This window comes from Pteropus alecto, unplaced genomic scaffold (assembly GCF_000325575.1).
Source record: "Pteropus alecto unplaced genomic scaffold, ASM32557v1 scaffold39, whole genome shotgun sequence".
Classification (NCBI taxonomy): domain Eukaryota; kingdom Metazoa; phylum Chordata; class Mammalia; order Chiroptera; family Pteropodidae; genus Pteropus; species Pteropus alecto.
In genome coordinates, this window is record NW_006443568.1 from 5,303,189 (window position 1) to 5,331,184 (window position 27,996).

Below are 27,996 nucleotides of genomic sequence, written 5' to 3' on the forward strand. Positions count from 1 at the left end.
AATTCTTTTCCAAGTAGGTTTTGTTTACTCCCCAAATCTCTGAGCCAGATGTGGGGTGCCTATACTTCAAATCCTGAGTGTCCAGCCTTCCCTCTGTTGAATTTTTAGTCTCTTGTGCTGTGCCTAGTGGCACCTGGGCTGGGGGAGGACCATTCCCCTGTCTAGGTTTTTATAAATGTCTTACTCAAGTTCAAACCTCCAACTTGTGAATCAACTGTGTCCTCTTTTTTTGACTTGGTAAGCAAGTATTAGGCTTTGGGGTGGGGGGGAGGTCTGTAATGTGAAACAACTTGGTTTTTTTTCCCCCTCCCATTGTTGTAAATAACTTTTAATGGCCAAACCCCAGATTTGTACTTTTTTCCTAACTGCTAAAACCATTCTCTTCCACCTGGTTTTACTGTAACATTTGGAAAAGGAATAAATGTTGTCCCTTTAATGATGCCTTTAAATGAGTGGTCTTATGGGGGAAGGGTGAGAAGACTGGTTAATCTTAATCCTGTGGGGTTCTTTTGTTGTTGGGGGGTTGCCCAGATCCTCATGGACCCAGAAGGGCAGAGAAGTGGAGTCAATCAACCCAGGGATACTGCTAAGAGACAAGCTCAGGAGGGCATAGAAATGTACCATTTTATTACAAAGATTTTCACAAAAATGAAAATAGTATCTCAAAAAGGAAACTACCCATCTCCACCTGCAGAACGGGGCGGGGGGTGGGGGAGGAGAGGGCAGGCAGTGTGTTTCTTGGCTTACTTGGGGCCAGTGGGAAAGTATGAGAACAGAACCAATCTAAAGATGGCTGATGTCACCTTAAGGAACCTGAAAAGAACCAGGTCCTTGAAGACCCAGCCACCCCTTCTAGAATGCTCAATAAGGGTACCTTTCCAAAGCTACTAAGCAAGCATTTGTCATTTCAAGATTTTGTCCTATGGCTGCTTAAGATAATGCCTTTTACCCAGACTCAGTACCCTTTATGGTTCGAAATTAAGAATTAGGGAAGACTAGGTGGCAAGGCAGCTATTAGAAGAGCTCACCCAGCATGTGTGTCCTGGGCACACATGTGTGGCCCTGGTTCCTGTTTAGTCCCTGGGGATATTTATATTTAATATATTTTTTTATATAAATACACAGAAATAGAAAATATAAAATCTGAGGTGTTGCAGGAGAAAGGTGGGGGACTTGGCAAGAAGCCAGAACTGGAGAGGTCTGCTCAGGCCAACTTGACCTCCTCCTTGACCCTGTGGAGAGAGCAGAGACTGGTATGAGATAACCCACCCCTAGGGCCTCGAGGCAAAAGTGTAGTATGATTTCCACAGGACCCTAGGTGACAGCTGAGGGCTGGGGCTTTCTAGCTCTGCCTAGAACGGCAGAGATGGACAGACTGGTCCCTGAAAGAGGCCTTTGTAAGCTGGACCAGCTGTCCCTGTGCTTTCCCTCAGTGTGGTGGGACAAAGGGGCTGGTGCACCAATGCCAGGGAGATTGCTGACAAGATCCTTTCTCACCCTTTGGCTTCTTGCTTGTCTTCCTTGGTTTTCTCTTCTTCTGTGATTTCTAGAACACAAAAGTGCAGGAATGGCCAAGAACAGCCCCTCTGGAAAGACCCATGGGGTCTTCACTTACCCAGGAACCCCTTCCCCACACTACAGCTCACTGGACATACAAAAGAGAAAAGCCCATCCCAGGTACACCCAGTGAGCCCTGTTGAGAACAAACAAGTCGGACCGGTTTCACGGCCTGCTATAGCCTGAACCTGGTGGGCGGAGGCAGCCCCCTGGGAAACGGGTGAAGTGCCAGGAAAAGGGCTTGGGTGGTATGTGAGAGCCATGCTCCTGACCACAGAGCGCCCAGGCATGCCCCTGGCCTGGAGCCTGGCAAGGCTCAATCAGTCAGCGGAGAGATGATGAATAGAGTTTCATTCTTTTGTGAGCCCTGCCACTTCTGGGAGCCACTGAAAGGCCCAAGGAGCTGAGGAAGAGCCCCAAAGGAAAGCTGTCAGTTCCTCCTCCCAGTGCCCTACATAGATTCACCATCCTCCAGAGCCTGGGACTCAAGACCCAAGTCCTGGCCTAACCCAAACCTACCTTTCTTCTCTTCTGGCTCTTTCTCTTTTTCATCCTCTGTTTTGACTCTCTTCGCTTTTTTGAAGTTGGAAGAGTTCTTACGACCACCTTCTCCTTCCTCATCAGAGTCAGAGAACTCTTCCTCACAGGCAATTCGTTTGTCAGAAGAACAGACTAGGAAGCAATGAAAAATATCGAGGGCAGGAGACTCTTGATCTCTAAGTCTGTGCCCAGTGCTTCCCTGCGTGTCCAAGACACACCAAGGGAAGGAGACCAATAGAAGCGGGAAAGGGAATTCATGCTTCCTACAAGCACTGGAACTTGGAACTTAGGTTTTTCAACAGATGGGTAGTATGGGGGGAATGTGGAACCAAGAACAGTGGAGGGAAGTCAGAGCTGCCTACTGAGTGGGAAGTACAGGCCCCTGGGTCTGGGTCTTACTCGAGATGCGTTTGTCAGGGTCTTCTTCATCTTCATCACCACTCTCCTCTGGAATGGCATCCTCAGGAATCGCCTGCATTTGAACCCCAGGTGCGTGGGGCAGCATTCTCAGGTTCTCAAATAGTCGCTGTCTATGGCCAATGGTAGAGAGGGTGGCTGGGCTCTAGTTAGGGACAAACCAGAGCCTGGAATGTTCAATCGAGGGGTTTCTGGAGATATACTCACTTGATCTTCTCCAAGTACTCATTCGTGTTTTGGTTAGTCATATTAGAAGGGCTGATGTGAAGTTTGAAATCTGGTCCAAAGTATTCGAAGTAGTCGTTGTATGGAAGCTCTAATTGGGGAAGGAGATATGAGAGTCAACAGAGAGTCAACCTGGCCAAACCATGGGACTGTGAGAAAAGTATTTGTAGGTTTATCTAGACCTGTTAGCCCAACTACCAAACAAAGGATGGATCCAAGATAGGGTGAGATGGGTGCCTATAGGATGTTAATCTTTTTAATGCCATTTAATGCCAGCGTCCATACCAGTGGGCGGTGGGGGGAGGTGTATCTATCTATTTCACTATGAGAAGGCCCAAGCCCCTGGTTTAGAAAAATTTAGGCAATGCTCATTGGGAACACTTCCTCACTCACTATCCCAGTTACCCTATAGAGTAGAAATTCCAAAGCTATAGATAACCACTGATAATTCTGTCCAGACTAAAAGCAGGAGGAAGAGGGGACAGGGTCAAAAAAGACTCAGGAAAAACTAATGGCCATGGTCTGACAATCAAGAGAATAGACAGGAGAATCAATGGCTAGTATCAGAAGTGGTCATATGGCCAGTGGGAAAGGGATTGTGAACCCGAGGACACATGAGCTCCAGCTCTATCCAACCCAACCTGGCCCTGGAGGTATTACCATTAGGGATCTCTGTGTCCAGGGCTACAGCTGTTTCATAAGTCCAGCACCGGGCAACATTACGAATGGTGTAGCCACCTCCTCCCAGCATCAGCATAGGCAGGTTAAAGCTCTTCACAAATTCCACACACTTGGCATGCCCTTTGGTGGGAGAAGGTGGTGCTGGGTTAAAGAAGCACCCAAGACCCTACCCACCCAGCCCTATGCTACCTGATCTCACCTTTGATGGTCAGATTGAAGCAACCTAACCGATCCCCAGATAGGGAGTCAGAGCCACACTGTAAGACGACTGCACTGGGCTGGAACATCTCCATTACTTTGGATATGACCTAAAAGGATATATCCTGGTCACTGCCAGCCTCAAGAAAAGCTATGGGAGGTTTGGGGCTGAAGAGAGTGGGTGCAGCACTTCCTTCTGTATCTTATCACCCACTCTCCCACATGCTAGGTGATAGAGAACAGGGTGTATCAGCCTGGGGTTCTTCGTTCCTGACTTTGGATTTGTTTTTCAATCTGAAAGGATTGAAGAGCCTCCTAGCTCTACTAATACTGAACCTAGAATGGCCTCCTTATCAACTCACTGAGTCTTTCTGTTCTTTTACTGCCCAAGCTCCAGTGCTACTTCCTCTGGAAGTCTTTTTGACCCTAAGTTACATCTGCTCTACTCATCTGGGCCTACAAACTTTGCACCTGATATTGTGAGGAAGCACTTCACTTTTGTATATCTCATTCTCACAACTAGAATCTAACATTACTGAGGACAAAGACCATAACTCAGGCTTCTCTGTCACTCTTACTACAAGACATAACAGTAGGCATTTCCTGTTTGCTGAATGACTACCTGATCTTATGTTACTATTAATGGCTCCCTGTTGCTTACAGGTGAAGATTTAACTCCTCAGTGTGACATTCAAGGCTCCCTTTGAAATACTGACCCGAACATACATTTCCCACATCCTTCAACACTCCTCCCACACATCATAATGGCCTACATACAGCTACAAATTGGCACCTCTGTGCTTCTGCTGGTGCTGTTCCCTCTGCCGAATACCACCCCTCCCATCCAGCCCCCATCTCTTTCACATGGGTAACTCATTTTTTCAAAGTCTAGCTCAAAATGTCACTACCTCTGTGAAATCATCTCTGACTACCCTCTTCCCAGCCCAGGCAGCAGTTTGACTCTCCACTCCTCTGCTCATCCCTAAAAAACAGTACTGACCACACTGTTGGGTATGTGCCTGCTTCCCACACTGTAGACTGTGAGGTTTTCAAGGGCATAGATCATGTCTTATTCTTGTAAACGACAGAGGGCCTGACCACAGAATGCACCAACAAATATTTGGATGAAATTTCGTTTCCCGAACTGAGATATGCTGATATGAGATATCCTGAGATATGCTGGGGGTGCTTTGCTACTCCCTCCCTTAAACTAATCCCATTTGTAACCCAGGTGGTGAATAGAGCACTTACCGGCTTGAAAATGGCCTCGTAGGACTCGTCATCAATCCCATCTCGGAGCGGGTAGTTAACAGCATAATACTTGCCTTTGCCAGCTCCAATATCCTAATCAAGAGGGACATTAAAGTACAATTGAAAAATGAAGTTAGGAGGAAGTTCAAGGATGGGGGCTGGAAGGCTAAATAAAGAAAGAGGCAGTGGTTCTAAGAGAGACAAGCTAGCTGAGCCCGTAAAGTAGAACAGGGGCAGAGTAGGGATATCTTGGTTAGTATCGTTTGCCTCACTGGCAGGTCTAGCTCACATCTCCTGACACGCCACTGAGGCTACACCCAGACTGAGAACTGTTTATGGGGCCAGAGGTTAAATATTCTACCCCATAGCACAAGACCTCTATCTTTAGATTGGGTTAGGGCTGGCTGGTAGCTGGGTCACAGAACACTCACCTACACAGCCCTTTCCTCTCCAGAGAGCTTTACTGCACACTCTTCTGCCCCCAACCCTCTCCTCTCTAGGGAGGTATGGAGGGGAAGCAAAGAGTGAGGAAGAGTTCTTCAAAACTGTAAATGCTCAGTTATTCTAATTGTCATACCAAGTAACTGAATTAGTGCCACTTTGTCACCTAAGGATTACTGGCATGACAAAGTGGCTGGTTTTACTATATTCCTGCTAATAGCAGTTAGAACAGTTCAATGAATTAGCTTCCAAGGATTCCTAGAGGTCCACGAATGGACTTCATTAAGGGGAGGTGTCTATTAACGTATCAGATGCAAATTTCATGTACTTTCCTGAGGAGAGAGTCCATAGCTTTCAGTCAGTTGGTCAAAAAGTAAGTGACCTAAAAATGTTAAGAACCCCCGAGATGTTCCATAATTCCCAATTCCTAGCCCATGTGAGAGAACCTGGTATTTCTAGCCTAAAATTCAAGCCATATAGGGTATCTAAAGAGTGCAATGCAATTCAATTGTGGTCAGGAGGGAAATACAGTAAGTCAGGAGACCCTTATCCTTCCCAACTTTTTATTTCCCATCGTTCCCTTCTTTCACAGTAAGAGAGGAAAGGAGACTATGGCAGGTGTCCTAGTCTGAGATATGGTGTTCTAAATGGCAGAAGAGGCAGGAAGTGGTTTTTGGTGACATAAGATAGGAGAGTTAGAGCTGGTAGCTGAGGGTGAGCTGGTTGGCCCCTGAAGGGAGTTCTCACCCGTAGGTCCCCAGTTCCTGGGAAGTACTCTCCATATTTATGAAAGGACACAGTCATGACCCGGTCTGTGGTATAGAAGGCCTCTTCCACGCCATCGCCGTGGTGAATATCAATGTCAATATACAGCACCCTCTGGTGATACCTAGGATCAGAAGGGGATCAGGGGTCTGGGGACTCTTTGGGAGTGGGATGCGCCAAGGGCGCTAGGTCCCAGCTTACCAGGGTGGTTGCCTCCCTCAGGTATCTCTAAGTACCAGAGACATGGAAACTGGCTGAAGGAAGGTGGAAGAGCAGCAGGGTATCTCCAGAGGCCTGACCAAGCCAAGTCCAATCTTCCTACTCTACAGCCAGGGTCAGCTCCAGCCACACAAGGACACTCTAGAGGCACGATCTGAGCAGCACCGGCCCCTGATCTTGCCATGGGCTCAGATTAAATAAGACCCCGTCAAGGAGAGGATGGCCAGAGACACTCATCGAACATATCCTAGCCAGTACACCGCTAGGAAAAGCAAACTAGGGAGGCAAGCCCAGGGGGAAAGGTAAGTGGGAACCTGGCCTAAGAAGCTCCTCCAAGAGACAAGGCGAGGCAGGCATACTTTAGCAGTTCCAGGATGGCCAAGACGATATCATTGACATAACAGAAGCCAGATGCCTCGGACTTCTTTGCATGGTGCAGGCCCCCAGCCCAATTCACAGCGATGTCCGTCTGCTGCTTATTAAGCTTCACAGCACTTGCTGGGTGTGGAAAGAGAGAACATAAGCCTGTTACCAAGACACCCTTCCCCTAAGAAGCCCAGGGAACCTAGTGAGAGGTAGGACCTGCTTATTCAACAGCTATATTATACAGTTCACAAGCCAGTCCTCTCCTTCTCACCCTGTTCCAAAAGGAAATATAGATGATAATAGTTACTCTTAAAAAACCGTTTTCCAAACTGAAGGTGGTAACCCCTTAGTATGCCTTAAAATTGGTTTTGTGAGTCATGACCACTATATATTTTTTGAATGAAATAAGACTAGAATAAAAATATCAGAATAACAGTAAAGGTAACTGCCCTCTTCTGTGAAACTGGCTTCAGAATGAGAGGATGTATGTGTGTATGTGCACCACTTATGCACATATAAAACCTGGACTGCAAGTATAAATGTATTTTTTACTATGGCTCATAGTCAAAAAATTTTGAAGATACCAAAGGTGGCAGAGGCTCAAAGTATAAATATCTCCAAGAAGTGAGAGAGAAATACACACTCAAGTGTGCAAGTGCATTTGTGGCATTTGTTATTTGTGCATTGTGCATTTGTTAAAGTGTAACTTTAATAGCAATAAAAACATGGAACAATCCAAATAATCCAACAAGAGGGGACCGACTATATCAACTGAAGTAGGTCCATAACATGGAATAATCATGTAGCTACTAAAAATCATTCTATAGTCTACTAAAGATAAATTTTAAAGATTTAAAAAAAAATGCAGACAACATAACTATATATATATAAAATATAGATGTATATATGTCATGTCTCAATACATACACACAGAAAAAAGAATGGATGTACAAATACCAAAATGGTAACAGTGGTTAACCATAGACTGTGTGATTATAGGCAATTTAATAAATATTTGTTAAGAAAGAGTTTACAGTAATCCTAGAGGTAATCTAGAAGTTGCTAATGGAAGTGGGTAATATGTGGAATGTATTTCTGACCTCTAAAGATAATTACCATGCTCTTTTGTAAGACAGTTAATGACTCTTCCCAGTTTTATAGCACTATGCAGTTCAGGAACTGCTTTTATGTACAGAATCTCAACAACCCCATGAGGCCTGCAGGGAATTCCTGTATATCAGATGTCTTGATAGGAGAGGGCAGTCAAGAATACCTGTCAGTACCATGTCAGAGATTGAGCCTGGGCTGGGACTGAACCATCAGGACATTTTAAAGACTTAAGGCATAAACCAAGTACCATTTCATATGGTCACAGATCAGCCCTGTTGGCATAGTGGCCTAAAGTGTAGACCTCACTAGTACAACCAAGCACAGACCTCAAGGAGGGGAAGTATGTTCCTTACCCACAGAGCCACCAGTAGATAACTGACAGAATTCAAACAGGCCATCAAATACCGGACAGTCCTCACCAACATTGACTTGAAAGACATAAGAGAAAGATTAGTTTCCACAATTTAGTTTTTGTTTATATATTCATGAGCTGATAGAAAAAAGATACAATTTGGATTCAGAAAGCTTGGGTTCTAGTCCAGGCTCTACTATTTACTGGCTGTGTAACTGGGTCAAGTCATTTAACTTCTTTGAGCTTTGACTCGCTATCTATAACAAGTGATAATAATATCCATCTTACTTCATTGTTGAAAAGATTAACAGAAATTTTATACAGGGAAGCATTTAGCAAGTAAGTACTTAGAAAATGTTGATTCACTCCTTGAGGGAGAAAAATTTAGTTACTTCTTCCAGCCTGAGTTTGTTCCTGGACCTCACTCTGGCTGACCAATGAGGAAGTTAAGAACAGAGACCTATATAACTATCATCCACTGAATGCTTAACAATGTGCCGGACACTGTGCTAAATGCTTTCAATACCCGATGTGATTTATCCTCACACAACCTTTTGAGGTAGAATTTGGTCCTATTTTATAAATGGGGAAACAGAATGAGAGAGGTGAACTGCTAGTAAATGGCAGAGGCAGTAGTCAAGTATTGGTCTGTCTGTCCTAAAAGCCTATGAAAATATACTTTAGCCTTTTCCAGTAATTTTACATACACATTCTTGTTTGATTCTCCTAACAACCCCATGAGCTGGACAAGACAAATATCAACTTCACTGCAGAGGAACAAATACAGAGAAGTTACTTGCCCAAGGTTATACAACCAGGCAGTGGCAAAATCAGAATCAGAATCCAGGTGTCTTAACTCCCATACCAGTGCTCTTTCTGCTATACTTACAAATAACAACTGGAATAAAGTTATTTCTAGCCTAACGGCGTAAAGGTACAAACTAACACATAATGATAAAACACGTGCAAACCATAATGCAAATGAAATGAAAAAGACAGGAAGGGAAGCACACTTGAAGGTTGTAGGCTCACAGAGCTAGAGAGGAACCTTATGGCTCTAAGTCTCCTCTCACAGAAAAGGAAACTGCTGAGACGTCAATGATAGCCAGGAAGTCAGAGACAGGGGTAGAACTAAAGCCTCACTCTCGAAGTTTTGTTGTATTCCCAGCCTTCCCACTGCACCAACTGTTATCAACAGTGGTTCCCAAATTAGAGTAAGGAGGAGGAGCTCTAAGATGAGGACAGTAGGAAAACTCAGCTTGGATTGTGGAAACCTCCTGAGACTCAGCTGAAGTTCGAGGTCTGCAATAATCACAGGAGTTACCAACTCTGGCGCTATCCTAAATTAGGAGGGTGCCCTGATCTGGTGCCCTGCCAAGACAAGTGCTCTGAGAAAGTATAGCCTGCATAAAGGGGTACACAGTGGGTGGCAACCTCCTCAGCTTCCCCAGTAAACACTGGGAGGCTATGTCAATAAGAACTTTGGTCCCTGGGACCAGGCTATTTATCCATTGGCGACTGATCGTCTCACACCGCTTCCTCCTCCAATGGGTTTGGCCTGCCTGAGATTCCAAAGTTTTGTTGTATTCTCATTCGGGATGTGAAGCCTCCATGGGAGAAAATGGGTGTTTTAGACACAAGGAAAAAATATTTTCCTTCAGGACTCAAATGACCATTGTTCCCAACTCAACAAGCTATGTGATTAGGGATGAAAGGGGGGAAAATAGGAGAGCAGACCCTCACTTGGACTAATCTGTGAGGCTAGGAAGGACTTACTTATCTGTGGGTTTTCCCTCTTCCTACTATAAATATTTTTTCATTCTTAGGCTGGCTTTAGACTGAGGTGAGAAAAACTCAGTGGGAGATGGAGGAGAGGAGGTAGGTAGAGGGGCAATAAAAGGCATACTGCAGAAAGAGTACATGGGCTTGAACACTGACTTCAGGATAATGCTTATTTATACCTTGGTGGTGGTGGTAATGAGGTGGAGAGGGAAGTAGGAGAGAAAGGGTATGTAATAAATGAGAGGTGCCCAGGGGGCCTTCAATTGTATTGGCAATGTTTTCTTTTTTAGGCTGGTAGTGGGTACATGGATGTTCATGATATTATTTTTTATACTTCTTTTGTGTGTCTGAAATATTTTATATGCAACATATTTAAAAATATTCCAGAATTAGACTAGAATTTCATTCACCATTTTACCAACACTTTGCTGTATGACTCTAAGAAAAGCATTTCACTTCCCTGGGCCTCAGTTTATACATCTATAAAATGAACAAGAATCTCTAAATTTTGCCATCATAAATCCCTTTTACTATGTTTCCACCATAAGCCTCATGAATCATAGACTATCTGCCAAAAGCAAAACAAACAAAAAAACCCCCCTGCATTTATTCATGTTCCCATTTTAACTTCTGATCAAGTTTCTCAAAAGTATCAAAGTGACCACAAAGCATTTATTACATTCCAGCTAAGAGCAAGGAAACCTGACTTTTTTGGTCTTAGTGCAGGTATTACAGATATAATTTCCTAGGTTAGGCATTGGTAAATATTTAAAAAGAGCTCAGTTCTTACATCCCTGTTGTCTCTGTAGACTTCCCTGGTTATAAAGCACTGTACTCAGTGACATCTCTACAACCCTATGAATTGAGTCAATAAGGTTCCTTGAGTCCTTAGAGAGTCCTTCCTACTCCCCATCTTCAATAAAAGAAAATCCCAGACCTAATTTCTGAATGTACAAATTTAGAATGTTGATTTCGGGAAAACTGGAGCAAACTGGGAGTCAGAGCTGAATGTGTACACTCCTGAGAGTCTAATATTTTGTCTGCTTTGACAGGTTTGAAAATAACGAAAGTCATAAGTCATACTAGCAAAAGCTACTACGATTCACTGAAAGTCGCTGTTTTAATACATTATCTCACTTATCCCTCCAACCTCCACTATGATAGGCACTATTGTCTTCTTTATAAAGAAGGGAAAGCAAAGCTCAGAGAGGCTAGGAGACTCACTTAAGAACTCATAACTAAATGGCAGAGCTAAGGGATTCAAACCAAGACATCAAAGCTTATTTTCTTGCCTCAACACCAAGCTGCTTCTCTAATGAGAGCCGTCTCTGCTGACAGTGCAGCCTGACTGCTGGCCTAAATAGGTAATGGAAACCCCTATAGCCATCTAGAGCAAAAGAATGAATTTGTTTCGCCTTGGAAGGAAATAAGACTCTGCTAATTCAGAGAGCAAATACTTCACTTAGAGGGGGCAGAAACTCCTGGAGTTGTGAAGCTTAATGCTTCAAAGAAGGTCTTCATGGTTGTCATCATCACCGGCAAAATTATTGTAACAAATAACTTTCTGCCTTGGAAATCAGACTACCTTGTGGCAGCAGCAACAAACAAGTGCCAGAGAATTCCTGATATTTCAAAATAACCTGTCAAAAGTGAATCAAAACTTCTTCTGGACAACACTGTTACACTGTTTTATTGTACAAGATGTAAGGTACTAAGAGAAAATTTCTATAATAACACAAGGGAGAAGTTAGGTGTAACAGTTCTTCCCAAATTTGAACATATTTTTCCTCCACATATTCCTACAAACTAAAATAATCCCCACAATTCCTACAAACTGAGTGTTGCTTCTGAGATGGGGCCTGTTTTGAGTTTCAAGTCTCAGGAGGCAGGGTAAAATCACCTCAACCCAAAGATTACATCATCTAGAGTCTGTCCTAAGCGGGTGCTAAATATTCAATTAACGCTCACAAACTGAAAGTAGTTACAGTTGTATGGGATGACATTCAGTCCATTTTACAAAAGAAAAATCTGAGGGGAAGTGACTTACCCAGTCAATTAAAAGTCAGAGCTGGACCTATAACTCCTGTCTCTCCCTTCCCAGGTTAGTGCTTTTTCCATTATAATAACTACGGTTTTCTTGGCAAAATGTTCCGAGCCTAACTGGACAAATTTAATCTATTTCTTATAGTCAGAAAACAAGGAAAACCAGATTGGATTACAAAGAAGCACTGTGGCACCCTTGGGAGGCAAGAGAAATCAGATGTCAGTTGAATGGGAGGTACAAAGGAAAGCAGGGTGGGCCTCTCCGACTGAAAGGGAGATCCAACTGGGGGCTTAAGAGGAAGGAGGGAACAGAATGGACTCACATCTCTGCATTTGCTTGCTGTACTCAGACATGTTATCTGGGCGGATGGAGCGCAAGAATTTAATGTAGTCATCACTGTGGTACTTGGTCATCTCCTCAGCATTGGCTTTGTGAGGGCGCTAGAGGGCAGAGGGGAGAAAGGGCAGGTTATTCTTGACTACTGCCAGTCTTCACTCAGTCTAGTTTGAACACTTATATCCGCCCAACATTGAGCTAGGTGCTGTAAAAGACAAAAAAGAAATTACTAATTAGATTTAAGCCTCAAGAAACTTACAATCTAATTGGCAAATAACATTATCAAAGGAGATTCAGTATCAGAAGACCTAGACTACAACTCAAGCTCTGATGCTTAGGCAAGTATCTATTGGGCCTCAATTTCCTCATTTATTAAATATGGACAACATCTACCTCACAGGGTAGCTGTGAGAACAGAAAGAGGTTGTTAAATCTCTTTGTAAATTGTAAAGCACTTTACAAATCATTACCTTTTCTAAAATTAAAGATAACAATATATAATTATAGGCCAAAGGCCTCCAAAAGTTCAAGAAAAAGGGGTGACTAATAATTGAAATAGAAAACCCTTTATAAATCATCATCGCATCCTCCTCATTAAAACTTGACATGGTAATTTCCTGGTTACCCCAACATTCTGATTCCTTCTTCCCTCTTTTTAAAAATTATCTTCTCTTCCTCTCATCCCTTTCAAGGTAAGTCTTCTTTGAAGATGACTCTCTTCTTTTCTAATTACCAATACTTATACAGTTTATAAAGCATTTTCAATATACAGCTAACATTGAGTGTTTACTCTGTACCAGACACTGTTTCAAGCACTTTATATGCTATCTCATATGACCCTTTCCTAAATTTCCTATTCTAACCATGATTCACCTACTTGCACAAGGCAGAAGCCTAAGTATCACTGTTAATTCCTCTTTCCTCATCTACTACATTCAACTTCTCTTGAAACTACCATCAATATATCTGCCAAATCCGTTTACTCCTATCCCCAAGCCACCATATTTTTGGCTTGGATTGTGGCAACAATCTCCTAATTGGTAACCCAGCCTCAATCTTAACAATTGTTAATCTATTCTCAAATCCTACAGCCAAAGTAATCTGTCTGAAATTCAAAATGAATGTCACTCCCTTCTAAAAACGTGTCAGAGGCTTCATTACTCAAAAGAACAAGTTTGAACTCTTTAACCTAGTTTGGGAAACCAAAATAATCTGGTCCCTGCTTACCTGTCTAGAATCCCTTTAAATATTTTATGCTGTAGCTCAGGGAACACCAAATTCAAAGTACTTAAAAGGGCCAGGCAGTTTAGCTAGCTTGGTGCTTAAAATAAACAAAATGGGTGAGCCAATGGCCAACCTAGTTGATTACTGCCGTTTAGGAATTTGAAACCAAGTGTCAGAGTCTTTTGGGTTAAATTTTATTTTGTTGGCTAACATAAAGTTCTTAAAAGTACTTTTTGGACTAAACAAACATTTGAGGGGCTGAATTTATCTCATGCATTGATTATACTATTCTGCCAAGCACAATTCACTTGCAATTTTCCAAGGGAATTTTCTCTCATCTTTAGAATACATGCTAAGGCCTAGATTACTGTCTTCTTCACTCCCTCTACTCAACCTTTAAGTTGCAACTGAAAACTTAATTCCCCCAGAATGCTGTCCTTGACCCTACAGAGTCTCAGCTAAGTAACTTTCTGAAGTGCTCCTCTGAGAACCCTTACTTTCCCATCATCACATTCAAACTGTGCAGAACCTGGTCCACTATGGGAGGCCAGGAGCAGGTCTTTATTCTAAGCAACTAAGCAACTAAGCCCGGTGCCTGCCACTTAGCAGGTGCTTAGTAAACATCTGTTGCAGTACAAATTAATTCTTACTTAGATTATTTTTGGCTTCCTAATTGGTCCCATTTATATCCAGCCTTATCCTCTTCCAATTCATCTTCGTAATAATGTCACAAAAATCTTAAAAAGTCAATGCCCTGCTCTAAAACATTCAATGACTCCTTGGTCTACAGCCATGCCACTCGGAACAAGCCCAATCCCGTCTGATCTCGGAAGCTAAGCAGGGTCAGGCCTGGTTAGTTTTTGGATTAGAGACCACCTAGGAAGACCAGGTGATGTAGGTGTAAAAAATATAAAATAAGGGATTGTAAACTGACAAGATCCTTGCAATCTGTGAAGTCAACCAAGGGTTGCCTCGCCTTAAAAAAAAAAAAAAAAGATTCCCTAATTACAAAAGAAAAGATTCTAAACTCTGATATGGTAATCAAGAAACTTTGCAAGGTTCTTTTTTAATTTAACCCCTACTTGTCCTATTTGCAAATATTATACTACAGACAAATAGCTCTTCCTCAACAAAACCTATAGAGCTTCCTATCACAGTTATCTATGATCATGCTCTTCATACAATTTTAAATTTATCCCTATCCCAAATCTCTGAAGGACAAAGACCATCTCTAAAGCTGTCTTTTTTACAAAGTAAAAGCAAATCATACTCTAAGAACCCATCTTTATCCCAGGCCAAAGTTCCAAGAAATATGACCTCACAGTCAAAAATCACAAGACACAAAAGGAAACAATGCACCAGACATGAGAGCCCATAGAAACAACAAACAGCAGAATCAGATCTACAAAGACTTTGGATATGTTTAAATAAAAAACTGCATTGCATTTTTACATACCAGTAAACAATTAAAAAATAAAAAATTTTAAAAGATATAATTTATGATAGCATTTAAAACATGAACTGGGAAAGAAATTTATGGAGAAAATATAAAACTTTATATTGATAGCCAAAATCTCAACTGCCCATCAACAGTAGAATGAATAAATTATAGTATACTCTATAATAAAATATTACACAGCAACTGAACAAGCTACAGCTACACACAAATAATGTGTATTATATAATTCCATTTATATTAGTTTTGCAAAATTAACTGTATTGTTTAGGGATGCATATTTAGGTAGTTAAATTATGATGAAGAGCAAGAAAGCAATTAATAGAAGAGTCAGGATTCTGGTTGTATCTGAGGAAAGAGAAGAAGCTGTGATCAGGAAGGGACGACGTAGGTTTCTGAGGTCCTGACAAGGTTCTATTTCTTTAAGTTTTTTGTTTTGTTTTGTTTAAAATTTTATTTGATGAGGGAGGGGCCTGCCCTACCTACCACCCAGCTTCTATGCCCAGCCCCAACCCACAACCCCACCCAATCTGCAGCCCAGATCACAAGTCCCTATAGCACCTGGCAAGGCATCAGTTGGTGTGTACATGTATGTTTACTTTATATCAATTTGTTAAACTGCACATTTGTTTTATGTACTTTTCTGTACATGTGTTATATTTCACAATAAAGAAGCTAAAAGAAGCCTGTATATGAGACCTTTAAAAAGACCTAAATAAATGGAGACATACCATGTTCATGAATTCAAAGACTTTATAGTCTGGAAATACCAATTCTCCCCTAAGATGATGTACAGATTCAATGAAATTCATTTACAGCACTTAATTAGTTAATTCTAAAATTGATATGGAAGTACACGGGGCAAATGGCAAATCACTTTCCTTTTACAAGAACAGCAATGTGGGAGGACTTGTGCTACTAGATATCAAGACTTACTAAAAAGACTGTGGTACTGGCATATGGGTCAATAAACAGAACAAGTCAACAGAATACAGAGGCCAGAAACAGACCCCTACATACTGCCTGGTACAATGTAGGTCCTTAATAAGTATTTGTGCAATGAATGAATAAATATGAACATTTCTTATATAGAAGAGGTGGCACTTAAATCAGTGGGCAAACAACAGACTTTTCAATAAATCAGCTGCGACAATACGGAGGAAAAATTTCAGTAGATTCCTACTTCAAATCTTATTAAAGAACCAATTCTAGATATAGTATCCCCCACATATAAGGGGGGGCTACTGTTCCAGAGTATATAAAGAACTGCTACAAATTGGTAAGGGAAAAAAAAAGTCAAACAACCCAAGAGAAAAATGGGCAAAAGAAATTAAGACATCTCACAGCAGAGGACATACAAATGGCTAATAAACATATGAAGAGATGCTCAGCTTCACTGATCATTAGTGAAATGCAAATCAAAACCACAATTACATACTGTTTTATACCCATCTGACTGGCAAAATTTAAAGTCTAATTCCAAGTGTGGGAGAGGATGTGAATAAAGGTATTTCTTATACATTGCCAGAGGGAGTATAAATTCATTCAACCGCATTGAAAAGCAACTTGGCATTTAATATTCACATACCCTACAGTCCAGCAATTCCACAACTAGAGAAACAGCCAAAAGAAACTTTGGCATTTATGCACTAAGGGACACATACAAAAATATTCCCAGTAGCACTGTTCCTAACATTAAAAAACTAGATATAAATTAAGAACATGGGAGAATGAATAAACTGTAACATACTAACATGATAAAATATTCAGCAGAGAAAAATGAAAGAATTATAGCTATATACAACAGGGTGGTAATATAATACTGTATGATAAAAGCAAGTCCTGGAAGACTACACGTAATATGATACCTTTTTAAAGAAATTAAAAAACAACTAAATAAATACTATATATTGTTTAGGCACATATATATATGATTACCAAATTTTTTAAAAAGCAAGATAAACACAAAATTTAGAAGAGTAATTGGGTAGTACGAATATGTATATTCACTGCATTATTAAAATATTTAAGTAAATAAATTAATAAATAAACAATAAAGTCAATTTTTAAAAAAGAAGGCCAAACATGGACGTTCTTTTGATGCTTATGAGCCAAGGATAATGATTAACCCTATTCTGTGTATCTGAGGTCCAATTAAAACAAAAACAAAATAATGAACCATACGATCAAATAGAAAAATGGGCAAAAAGCTTGACTAAGAACTTTAACAGGGAAACATGAATGGCCAGTAATCATACAAAAAGATCCTCAACCTCACTGATAACTAAGAAAATATAAATTAAAACAATAGCAAGATATCATTTCACTACCTAAACTAGCAAAAAAAAATTAAATATGACAAAATCAAGTGATGACAGGGACTTGGGGCAACTGCAATTTCTCTATATTGCTGGCAACTGGAAACCATTTTGGCATTATCTAATAATGGTAACTATGTACACACGTCTTGACCCAGCAATTCTATTCCTAGTATATCTATCCCCTAGTGAAACTAGCATATGTGCACCAAGAAACATGTTTAAGAATGTTCACGACAGCAGTATTTATAATAGCCCTAAACTAGAAACAACCAAATGCCCACCAATAATAAAATAGACAAATAGACAAATTGTAGTTTATTCTTTCAATGAAATACAGTGAAAAATAAATACAGCTACATGCACCAATATGTATTACTCTCAGGAACATGTTGAACAAAAAAAGGCAAGTCATAATAAATACTGTATGGCTCCATTTATGGAACATTCAAACATTTAAAATTAAATTAAAAACTGTATTGTTTAAGAATAAACACTTGTAAAATTATAAAGAAAAGCAAGAAAAGGGACAGTGAATTTTTTTCCTTTAGATATAAAATTCAATGTTGAGGGGCTTTTTTCTGAGAATGGGAACTCTCAATTATCTGATAATTACCGCCCTTTTTTGTCTTATATCCCCTATAAGAAAATTATGCTTAGGATTCATATATATCCAATTTATGTCACAGTCCATGATTTGTATCACTGCTACTCTAAGAAATTATTTACAGGTATGCCAGGCAAGAAAGAATTAACCACATATTCTTTAAGAGTTTTCAACAAGAACTTAAACTCAACAGATTTTTTAAATCACCAAGAATAAGTTACTGCATTCTGATTAACTGAAGTTCCATTGGAACTCTAGCCCGTATTTTAAAAAAAGTCTTAAAATTTTTGATTCTCATAAGCAACAAATCATTCTATGATTCTCTTATTTGAATGCCTAAAAACCTTTTTATTACTAATAAATTAGTCACATTAGAAAAAAGGTAAGGAAATAATAAACCCCAAATATAGATAAGAGGTAAAATCTTGGGAAGAAGACAGGGTCAGGGAAGGGCATACCGGGGCTCTAGCAGCCATGAAAATGTTCCTTTTCTTAAATGAGGTGGTATTAATCACAGTGTGATTCTTTATACCTTACATATATTTTATAAAAATTCTTTCATATCTCAATATTTTATAAAAACATTTTTTAAAAAAAGAACAAAAGAACAGAAGGCGATGAATAAGAAGCCTGAGAATACACAAAATTAGCATCCAAGGCAAAGAAGAGAGCAGGATTTTCAATTATATAAATAGGAAGGTGCCTGGATGAAAAGCGGGGATGTAAATTCTGGGAGAAATTAATTAGATGTGTGGATACAGAACTGGGGAAGAGACAGAAGAGGGTGAATTGTGTGAAAAAGACCTTTTTCATGTCTCCTTCAGGTATAGAGACAGAAATAATATGGCAATTTCTATAAGAAGTTTAAGGAGTGTCTTTTAGGACTGACTCTCAAGAGACAGAACAGACACTAAAATGGCTATCTGTGCTTTGGGCAAGGCATGCTAGGATCTCGGCCTAGAGAAAGGAGAGGATAGAAGGGATGAATGCAGAGAAACATTGTTGGGGGAACAGAATCAAAGATTCATACTCAGTGAAAAGGTAGGGCCAGAGAAGAAAAAAGATCACATTAAAGAGAACAAGGCCTAGAGATTTCAGGTTATTCTAGGGTTTTATTTTAAAAGTTTACAACAGTATCACACATGACATCGTTTCTAATAAGGTATTATTATTTACTATGATCACCACTGTTGGTTGCTTCCCAAAGAGCCATTCTCTCCTGTCTTTCTTGGTAATAGATCGCAATTTGGTTGGGTATTAATGCACCCAGCCCCAGCAATCAAATGTGATTAGTCAAGCCAATTGCTATGAATGGTCTAAGAATGGCAAATGACTCAATGAGATTTAATAGGAAATTTATTGAGAAATTTCTGGAAAGGGTTTTCCTCTTTAATAAAAAGGGGAGTGTGGGTGGGGACAGTGGAGAGTGATCCATTTTGCCCCTGTTCTCTTCCTCGTTGGATTCTGTTGTATGAACAGAATGACACTCCAGACATGACACCTGGAGTTGAGACAGCCAGCATATAACTTCAAGGCAAAAAACATGAGGATAAAATCACATAAGCTAAGGATGGCTGAGCAGGACAGAATAAGCATGGGTCCCTGATGACAGCCAAAAAAATCCTGAGACCATCTATTTCTAGACTTCTTAAGAGATTGTTTATGAAGGAAAAAAAGGACAGATGAACAGATAAACTCTGGAATCAAAGAGATATGGGTGAGTCTTAGCTCGTCTGTTATTAGCTATGTGACTTTGGGCATCTTAACTATCCTCTCTGAGCTTGCTTTCTCATCTATAAACTAGGGTTGTTATAAGGATTACATGAAATAACAGGTAGCCCTGGCCCAGCACCTAGCAATCATCAATAAACGTTTATTTTTCCTCTCATTTGAAGATAAAATACATTTTTTTCATATCTCAATATCTCTTATGGAGATTAATACAGTCCCTGAAGTATGACAAGCATTCATTAAAAACATGTTGAATGAAAGAAAGAAATAGGGCTTAAGGTGACTCCTAAAGATGAGTAAGATATGACTGGGCAGAGTAAATAATCCTCCTAGTCAGGACGGGGTGGAAAGAGGCAGAATGTGATCCGGCTGCCTTGGAGCGCTGAGGGGGTAGAGGCAGGAGAGAAGGAAAACTGGGGCCAGATTAGCATGGTGAACATGTGCAAGAGACTGTCTGGAAGGTCTTAGTGCTTACTATTGCACATTCGGGTATCCTCTTTAAATGCTGGCCTGTTCTCTAGAGTCTCTGAAAACCTTGCTACCTTTTATGTTTTTCATTCCCAGCTATCTTTTATACTCGAAAAACCTCTCTGGTCCGAAGGTCTGTCTGCTTCTCAGTCTACTTTCCCTCTTGCTTCCCCAGCTGTCACCATGGGCTCTAGAGACATGACATGGCCATCTGGGAAGAAAGACTCATCTCTTTTCAGTCTCTGGAATGGTGAGGAAGGATACTGTTGTTGCTAGGTTACTTAAGCTGTTGGTACAGACTTTAACAACAGACTCTGATGCTCTAACCATAACACAACATGGACCCCCAGATCCTCTTTATCTTCTCATGAAGAGCCTTGCAACAGTCTCCTAACTGGCCTCCATGCTTCTAAAATACATGCCCATGCCTATCTCTCTTTCTTTTAAAATCCTTCACTTATTCTTCACTGCCTCCAAAAGAACAAACTAGGAACATCTGGACCAAATTTGGTCCACAGATGTACTGATGGATTTTTGTTTATACAGGTTTAAAAAAATAAATAAACAAATTTGGGCCAATATTTTAAACCTGAAGAATTTTATATAATAATCTGGATTTCTAACTTCTCTTTAAAACTGGAAGATGGGTCAAAGGTCAGCAGGAGCTGAGTCAAGAAGGTTAGACAGTCTATACTCTCTAGTAACTAGAGACTTGGCACTAGTTTAACACAGTCATGATCATTTTTTTCAGGCATTGGACTTTTTTGACCCTGGCCCCTCAGAGTTGTTTAGCATAGCACATCCAATCCTTCCTGACCACTCTGGCTCCAGCTCCCCTCACTCACACCTGTGAACTTCACAATACAGCAATACCTGCACATTGAATTACTTATATTTTCCTCAAATACACCATATTGTTCTTACCTCTTTGCCTTTTTGTATATGTTCTTCCTTTGGCCTAGAATGACAGTCCCCTCCTGAACTCCAGGCTAAATTCTATTCAATCTTTAAAACTCTGCTCAAATATCACCTCTTAGATACATCCCAAGGCTCCTTTCCTCCTTCACTCCTCATCTCTGCATCTTGTACATTTTTTAAATTGTTGCACTTACATACTGTAGTATAATTTATTTGTGTATATGTCAATCTCTAGCACTAGTGTGTACTCCTATCATTTACAGTGGTATCTGCCATATAATAGCCACTCAATACGTTTGATAAATTAGTTAAGAAAATAAGATAATGAATGACAAATGGGGAACCAGAGCTGATGAGATTACGAAGGGGTAGAGCTCCCAGAAACTCACATAGATTTCCATTTTTCGGTAGAGACCATAGTTAAGTAGCAAATTGTGAGTCATGCGGATTCGGTGAGGCTTCATTGGGTGGCCTTGTCCATAATAGTAATTTCCAACATCCCCTGAAGAAGAAAGAGTGATAGTTTCAGTGATATAGTTAGACACACACTCCTAGGAGAACCCAGTAATTTTTACAACAAACTCCTGGACAAACTCTCTGGTTCATTCTAGTCTCTAAGATTCTCAACTACCTTCAGGAAGGGTAACTCAAAAGAAAAAAAAGAAAAAAAAAAAAAGGCAGGGAACTCTGGTGAGGTCAGCACTTATGGATGTCAGTCTAGCCCAGTTTCTTTTCCTGGAACCCTTAGGCACTACTAGAAAATGTGTCCGGTTCATTCCAGAGCTACTGGGGAAAAGCAACCAGTGAGGTGACTCACTGTATCTATAAGGAATTCACTCCCACAACAGAAAAATAACCATCAGTACTCAGAATTATTAGTATTATAAGCCACAGTTCACTTCTTGCACATTGTGATAGTTTACAGTGTCAAAGCATATCCACATGCATTTTCTTACTGGATCCTCACAATAACCCTGTAAAAAAGTTAAGACAGGGAGTTTTATCCCCATTTTATAGATAAGAAAACTAAACTCTTATCTCTTACTTCACCATAGCATTAGCCTTCTAATTGGTCCCTTTGTCTTCAATTCAAACAATCTGCCACACTATCACCAGTTATTTCCCTAATATACAACTTTGATAACATCACCCCCTGCTCAAAAATCCTCAATGGCTCCCCATTCCCTACAGGATGAAGAATAAAGAACAACTTCAGTAACCTGGCACTCAAGGACTTTCTTAATCTACCTTTCCAGCTTCATCTCCAGCTACCTATCACCACCATCCTCCCTGACAACTCTAACTTCCTTCAACTCCCCACCCCCTCCTCCCTCAGACTGGGAGTGGGCAAACTACTACTACAGGCCCTTGGGCCAAAATAATCCTCTCCCTGTTTTGTAAACAAAATTTTATTGGCACACAGCTATGCCCATTAGTTTATATATAGCTGCTTTCACATCATAATGGCAAGTTGAGTAGTTAAATATTTGCCACAGAGACCAACCAAAATGGCACAAAAGGGTAAAATATTTACTACCTGGCCCTTTACAGAAAGTTTGCCAATCTCTACTATAAACACACTAGATTATTATCAGCATCCTGAACAGGGCATTCACCTTCACCAAATATCCTTTGTTCCTTTGACCTAGACTATCCTTCCTTCCCTGATGATCCTCATACTACAATGCCCAGCTCAAGCTCCAAACATATTCCTGATCAGAATAAATGGCCTTTTCCTCTGTAATTTGTATATAGCGTTTAATTCTTTTTGTATCTGATTTATTGACATCTATTTATATATATTAGACCAGATGCTCCTTCAAGACAAGGGCGAACATGACCTGTAACATCAGAGAGGCGCAGTAAAGATTCAGAGAATTGAGAACTGAGACTCAGAGAAGTTAAGTGCCTGCTCCAGATCTCACAGACAATGAGGGATCTGGAAGTCAACTCTCCTGACTCCAATCCATTACGCTAAAAGCTGTACGGGTTTCCGAGGCACCTACTTCAGTTTGCACTTAATGTAGAGGGCTCTGTGAGTCTACTTGGTAAAAAGTTCCTGAGACAATATTCCAAAATCTAATGAACTGCACACCCAAAGATATCTCCTTATGAATCTATCAGGATGAGGCAGATCTTTGAGCACCAGTGAAAAAAAGGTCCCAAACTCTCAGGTATTGTGATGTGGTGACACCAGGAAGAGGCTTCATTCCAGGGAGCAATGCACTGTGGGGAATGCCACCAACAGCATCCAAGCCACACTCCAATTCTCTGCCACAGACACAGCCTGGGATAATGGAAAACCTCTAAACAGTTGGATATTTAGGATCTATTCTTCTTCTCTTTTTACATAGAGTTTTTTTTAAAGATCAGTTTTAGATTTATACAAAAACTGCAAAGATAGTACAGAGTTCTCAGAGACCCACACCCAGTTTCCCCTATTATTAACATTTTGCATTAGTAAAATAAGAAGTATCTGTTATAACTAATGAACCAATATTGACACATTATCATTAACTAAAAGCCTATACTTCATTCAGATTTCCTTAGTTTTTACCTAATGTCTTTTTATCCTATTCTCTTGGTCTTAGTGAGACCTCTGAGGGCAAGGGACTGTGCTCTCAGCCAGAACCATAAGCCAGACTATATAACATGTAGTGGCATTCAATAGGGACCCTAGTCCCATTCAGACAGACTTCGAGATACAATAGTGAGAAAGGAAGGCAGAAAAGTTGTTCCCAGGGCCCCTCAGACAACCTAATCAACCACGGGGATTGGGTAGAATTTGCTGAGACATCCGGATGCAGATTCAGTTTTGGGGCAGTCAGTAGTCACATGGCCATTATCATTTTATATAATTGGATTCCTGCTTACCCATGTCTCTGGCATTGGCCTTGATCCCTAGCAACTCCGTTGACTATCAAGCCTAGATTCAGCCAAGACTTAGAGACTTGAGGAACTGAGATACCTTATCTAGAGGTCTAAGGGAGTAACTGAGGGTGGAGTCCAGAGACATCATCCTTAACAGTTTTTGAGGTGCTAAGAGACTTTAAAAGAAATAATCCTTTTTATTTAGATACTACTTTTAAACTTTAAAAAGCTTTTCCCATTGTTCTCACAGTTTTTTAGTTTCATAGGAGAGTGGCCTGAGGCCAGGAAAGGTAAAGTGGGCTTGCTCAACACAGCAAAGCCTCCCAGTGGCAGAGCCAAATCTGAGCTCCAAGCTAGTAGTGACCTATCTGCAAAACTCAGTTTCTTAAAAAAGTAAGAAGTCTCCCTTCTCTAAAGACTGGGTTTTTCCCCTTTTTCTCTTTTTAAACTGAGAGTACAGAGATCACAAAACAGCAAACTGATACAGCTACAAAGTCATAGGATCCAGCCTCAATGTGCCCTCACCACTGCCCAGCAATCCTTCCAAATTTATTTTCCTAGCTCCCTCTTTCACAATAGCTATTTAACAGCTATCTCACTTCAAGATTTCTACTCTATCAATTGCCCTCCCCCACTCTCAGGAAAAGGGTAAGAAAAGGATGAGGGGAAGAGAGGTCGGAGTTTTGTTTTCACCTTGAAAACTCCCTTAATTCTCCCATTGAACTTACCTACATTTGAATTTTTCCTTGTCACTTACCCTCTCATCAAGAAGGAACTTCCTCTTGAAGGCTAGTGTCCCTACCTGTGTTCTGATGTCCATTTCACCTGGTCTCCTCAGGAACCTCCATCATTACTACTAGTCCCTCTCTCCTGTATTTTCAACCTCTTCTCTTGGCTATTTTCCACAAGAATCTGAATATGCTCAATCACTGTATCCCCACTTTATCAACAATCCTTTCTGTCTGCCTTGGACAAGCTTTCTTAAAAAGAGTTCAGTCTCCTCTTCACCCATCCTCTTATTCTTCAATCTACAGCAATCTAGCTTCAGTTACAAACCTGGCACAGGAAAAGGTTCTTGTCAAAAATCTCTCATTTCTGTCTTTTAAACTGCAGATCAGAATGGCCAACCTCTACTTAGATATCCCTCAGACATTTCAACAAGTATTTCTTTAAAAAACACAACACAACAAAACAAAGTTATTTACTGACATCATGTCCTCAAAACACTCAGCATCAAACTGCCCAAACCAGAAACTTGGGATCTTTGCCTTCTTCCTAACCCCAACATTCATAAATTTAACTTCTGTCCCAGAGCGATAGTTCTAAGGTATAAACCTGATGTCACTAATCTGCATAAAATTTCAATGATTCACAAGTGCCCTCAGTATAAAGTCCAACATCCTTAGGATAGTTTGCCTAGCCCTTCATGATCTAGTCCCCAATTACTTTCCTGACTCTTGCAACCTTTCTCTCACCCCTGCTGTCTACCTTCTACACTCTGCCCTCAAATCTATGCCTAAGTCATACTATACACACACCTGCTGTTTTTCAAAGGTGCTGTCCTCTCTCACCTCTAAACTTGCTGTTATCTTTGCCTTCTCTGTGCCAGGTTAATAAGTCCTGTTCTTCAGGTCCTAACTGAGATAGCACCTCCTTCTCTGACTCCTCAGACTGGGCTGGGTGCCTTTTCTCTGCCCTATAACACTGAGTGTCCCTTTACCCCAGCAAGATATTGGAAAGCAATTATCTGTCATTGTCTATCTTCCCCTCCAAACTGAACTGAATGAAGATGGGATGTGACTTGATCATCCCCATGGCCCCAACACCTAAATGCTTCCTAGTACAAAATAAGGTCTCGACAAACTTCTGTTACATGAAAAAGTCTGTTTTAACAGTTTGCATCCTTTTCTTTCCAAGCCCAGGGGCTCCATTTCCCAGCAGCAACTGCAGGCCCTGCTCAGACACTGGAGGAAGAGCAGCGGTGACCACTAGTTGGTGATTCCTGAAGGATTCGCCCCAAAAAGGATGAAGGAAAGACCTTTCTATGCTCAGCAGAAAAATATACTCTTGCAACCTTCTCCATCGGATTCTGCCTCCCCCCTCAGACTCAGCCTCCCATCTAAAAGTCCCACTCAAACCCTGCCCATCATACTTCTTCAGAATTCCCCACCAAGATTATCTCAGGCTTTCCAGAGCGACCCTCTCAGCCTCAGCCTCTTCCCTCAGTCTCCACCTCCTTTCCATTCCTGAGCCTCTTCCCTCAGGCCCGACCTCCTTCTCTCAGCTTCCTCCCTCAGCCTCCATCTCCTTTCCTCTGAGCCTCTCCCCTCAGTCTTTACCTATTTCCTCAGCCCTGACCTCATTCCTCATAGCCTCGTCCCTTGACCCCGACTTCCATCCTCTGATCCTCCTCCCTCAGCCCCGACCTCCCTTCCCCTCAGCCTCCTCTCTCAGCCTCGTACTCTTCTCAGCCTTTCCCCAACGCCTCAGTCTCTCCGAGCCTCCCCTCTCAGATCGCCTCAGCCTCCCGCTCCCGGATCCGGCCCGGCCAGGCCCCGCCCCCGCCGCGAGGACAGTGCTCACCGTCGTAGTAGTAACAGACTTTCCTCCTGGTGCCCTGAGTCTGCGCCATTTTGCTCGCCTCCAGTCCCTCCCGTCCGTCCGTCGGTCCGTCCGGCCTCCCGCCCGCGGCTCCGCTCAGCGTCCGACCCAGGGGGGGAGGAGGCGGGCCTCCAGCCCGCTCCGCCCGTCCCCTCCCGGGCTCACCTATAGCCGCGCAGCCCGGGCACCGCTCCAGCCAATCAGCTTGCGCGGGGATGGCCCGGAACTCGGCAGGGGGCAAGGGCAGCCCGGAGAGGCAGCCCAGGGCCCCCTGGGCCTGTACCAAGGTCCGCAACAAGGGGGTGGGGGGCAGCTGCCCCGGGACCGTACCATTAGTCCCCGCGGGAAGAAAAGTCTGTAAACCTCACAGTCCCATTTCGGTGTTGGGATCGTGCTTGGAGATCAGAGGCCAACTTTGTACAATTTTACAGAGAATCCTCTGAGGCCAAAGCGGGTTGGGTTAGGGGGAGTGACTTGCACAAGGTCATTCAGCTAATGAAAGGGCTGAACTTGGGTTAGAACTCATGTATGGAGGAGGGAGAAGTAAACTGATGAAGGAAATGAAAGTGCTGTAGACCAGGTACTGTGCAAGCTCTTTACTAAATGTATCTCAGTTATCTCAGTTACTCCTCACAACAGTTTTAGGGGAGGGCTTCTTATCCTTATTTTATAGATAAATATATTGAAGTTGAGACTTTTGTGTCTTGCTCAGAGTCACACAACTAGTAATTAAATTTAATTTTCAATTGTCCACATATTTTGAATGCCTACTGTGCATCAGAGACACTAACGAAATGGCAGAACCCAGGTGTGTAGGTTCCTTACAAACCTACCTTCCTGATGTAGTCGCCCAGGAGGACTAAAGAGTGCCTTTAGACAGAAAATACTAATTGTTTCCTGATCTGGAGCAGAGTTTCTCAAGCTATTGGAGCTATTGACATTTTGGGCTGGTTAATTATTGTAAGGGGGCTATTCTGTGCACTGTAGGATGTTTAGCAGCATTCTTGGCCTCTACTCATTAGATGCCAGTGGTGCCTTATTCACACCCTAGTTGAGACAACCAAAATCGGCTCCAGACACTGTCAGTCTCCAGGGCCATGGGGGAGGGGATTGGAGGGAGTGTAAATTGCCTCTCCTCCTCCCCACTCTACTCTTGAGAATCACTGCACTAGATCAATCATCCACTGGTCATTATTGAAAGCTAAAAGACTGAAAAACACTGTGATGGGCCAATAAAATAACAATATTAAGATTTAGCGAGTTCTTACTATGTGCCAAGTTAAGTTACTCATGGTCCTATAGTCAATAAGATATATTTTTATGCCTCTTGACAGTTTAAAGAGTGCTTGGGCACTTGTGCTCCTCACTTGGGAACTGCATTTGGGCCATTATAAAAGTAACAGGAAATCTCAGACTAGGTAGTTCTATTGTAGAAACAGCAAAGGGCCAGGGAATAAATCCTATTCCCAGTTCTGCGTTGCTGCTTCTTAGCTAGGAACCTTTCTGGGCTTCCATTTC

At 41.5% G+C, this 27,996-nt stretch overlaps 1 protein-coding gene across 1 annotated transcript; it reads right to left on the reverse strand.

Annotated features, from left to right (window-relative positions):
• Positions 1-599: 599 nt before the first annotated feature.
• On the reverse strand, positions 600-26,610 carry HDAC1 (histone deacetylase 1). Its single transcript, XM_006924291.3, has 14 exons — positions 26,461-26,610; positions 21,396-21,508; positions 12,271-12,388; positions 8,124-8,198; positions 6,654-6,792; positions 6,058-6,199; positions 4,870-4,962; positions 3,620-3,728; positions 3,400-3,540; positions 2,722-2,830; positions 2,497-2,627; positions 2,077-2,229; positions 1,498-1,546; positions 600-1,232 (listed from the first exon to the last, which is right to left on the reverse strand). Exons 1-14 carry the CDS (start codon positions 26,507-26,509, stop codon positions 1,205-1,207), a joined length of 1,449 nt encoding a protein of 482 aa, XP_006924353.1. The 5' UTR covers positions 26,510-26,610; the 3' UTR covers positions 600-1,204.
• Between the last annotated feature and the right edge of the window lie 1,386 nt (positions 26,611-27,996).

What these genes read in the sequence shown, in the direction of transcription:
- HDAC1 (XM_006924291.3), bottom strand. Translation starts at nt 26,509, where the DNA reads ATGGCGCAGACTCAGGGCACCAGGAGGAAAGTCTGTTACTACTACGAC. An exon ending in GGACACAGAGATCCCTAATG is followed by an intron (nt 2,831 to 3,399) that starts GTAATACCTCCA and finishes TTCCCCAATTAG; the next exon opens with AGCTTCCATACAACGACTAC. An exon ending in CCCTGACAAACGCATCTCGA is followed by an intron (nt 2,230 to 2,496) that starts GTAAGACCCAGA and finishes ATTGCTTCCTAG; the next exon opens with TCTGTTCTTCTGACAAACGA.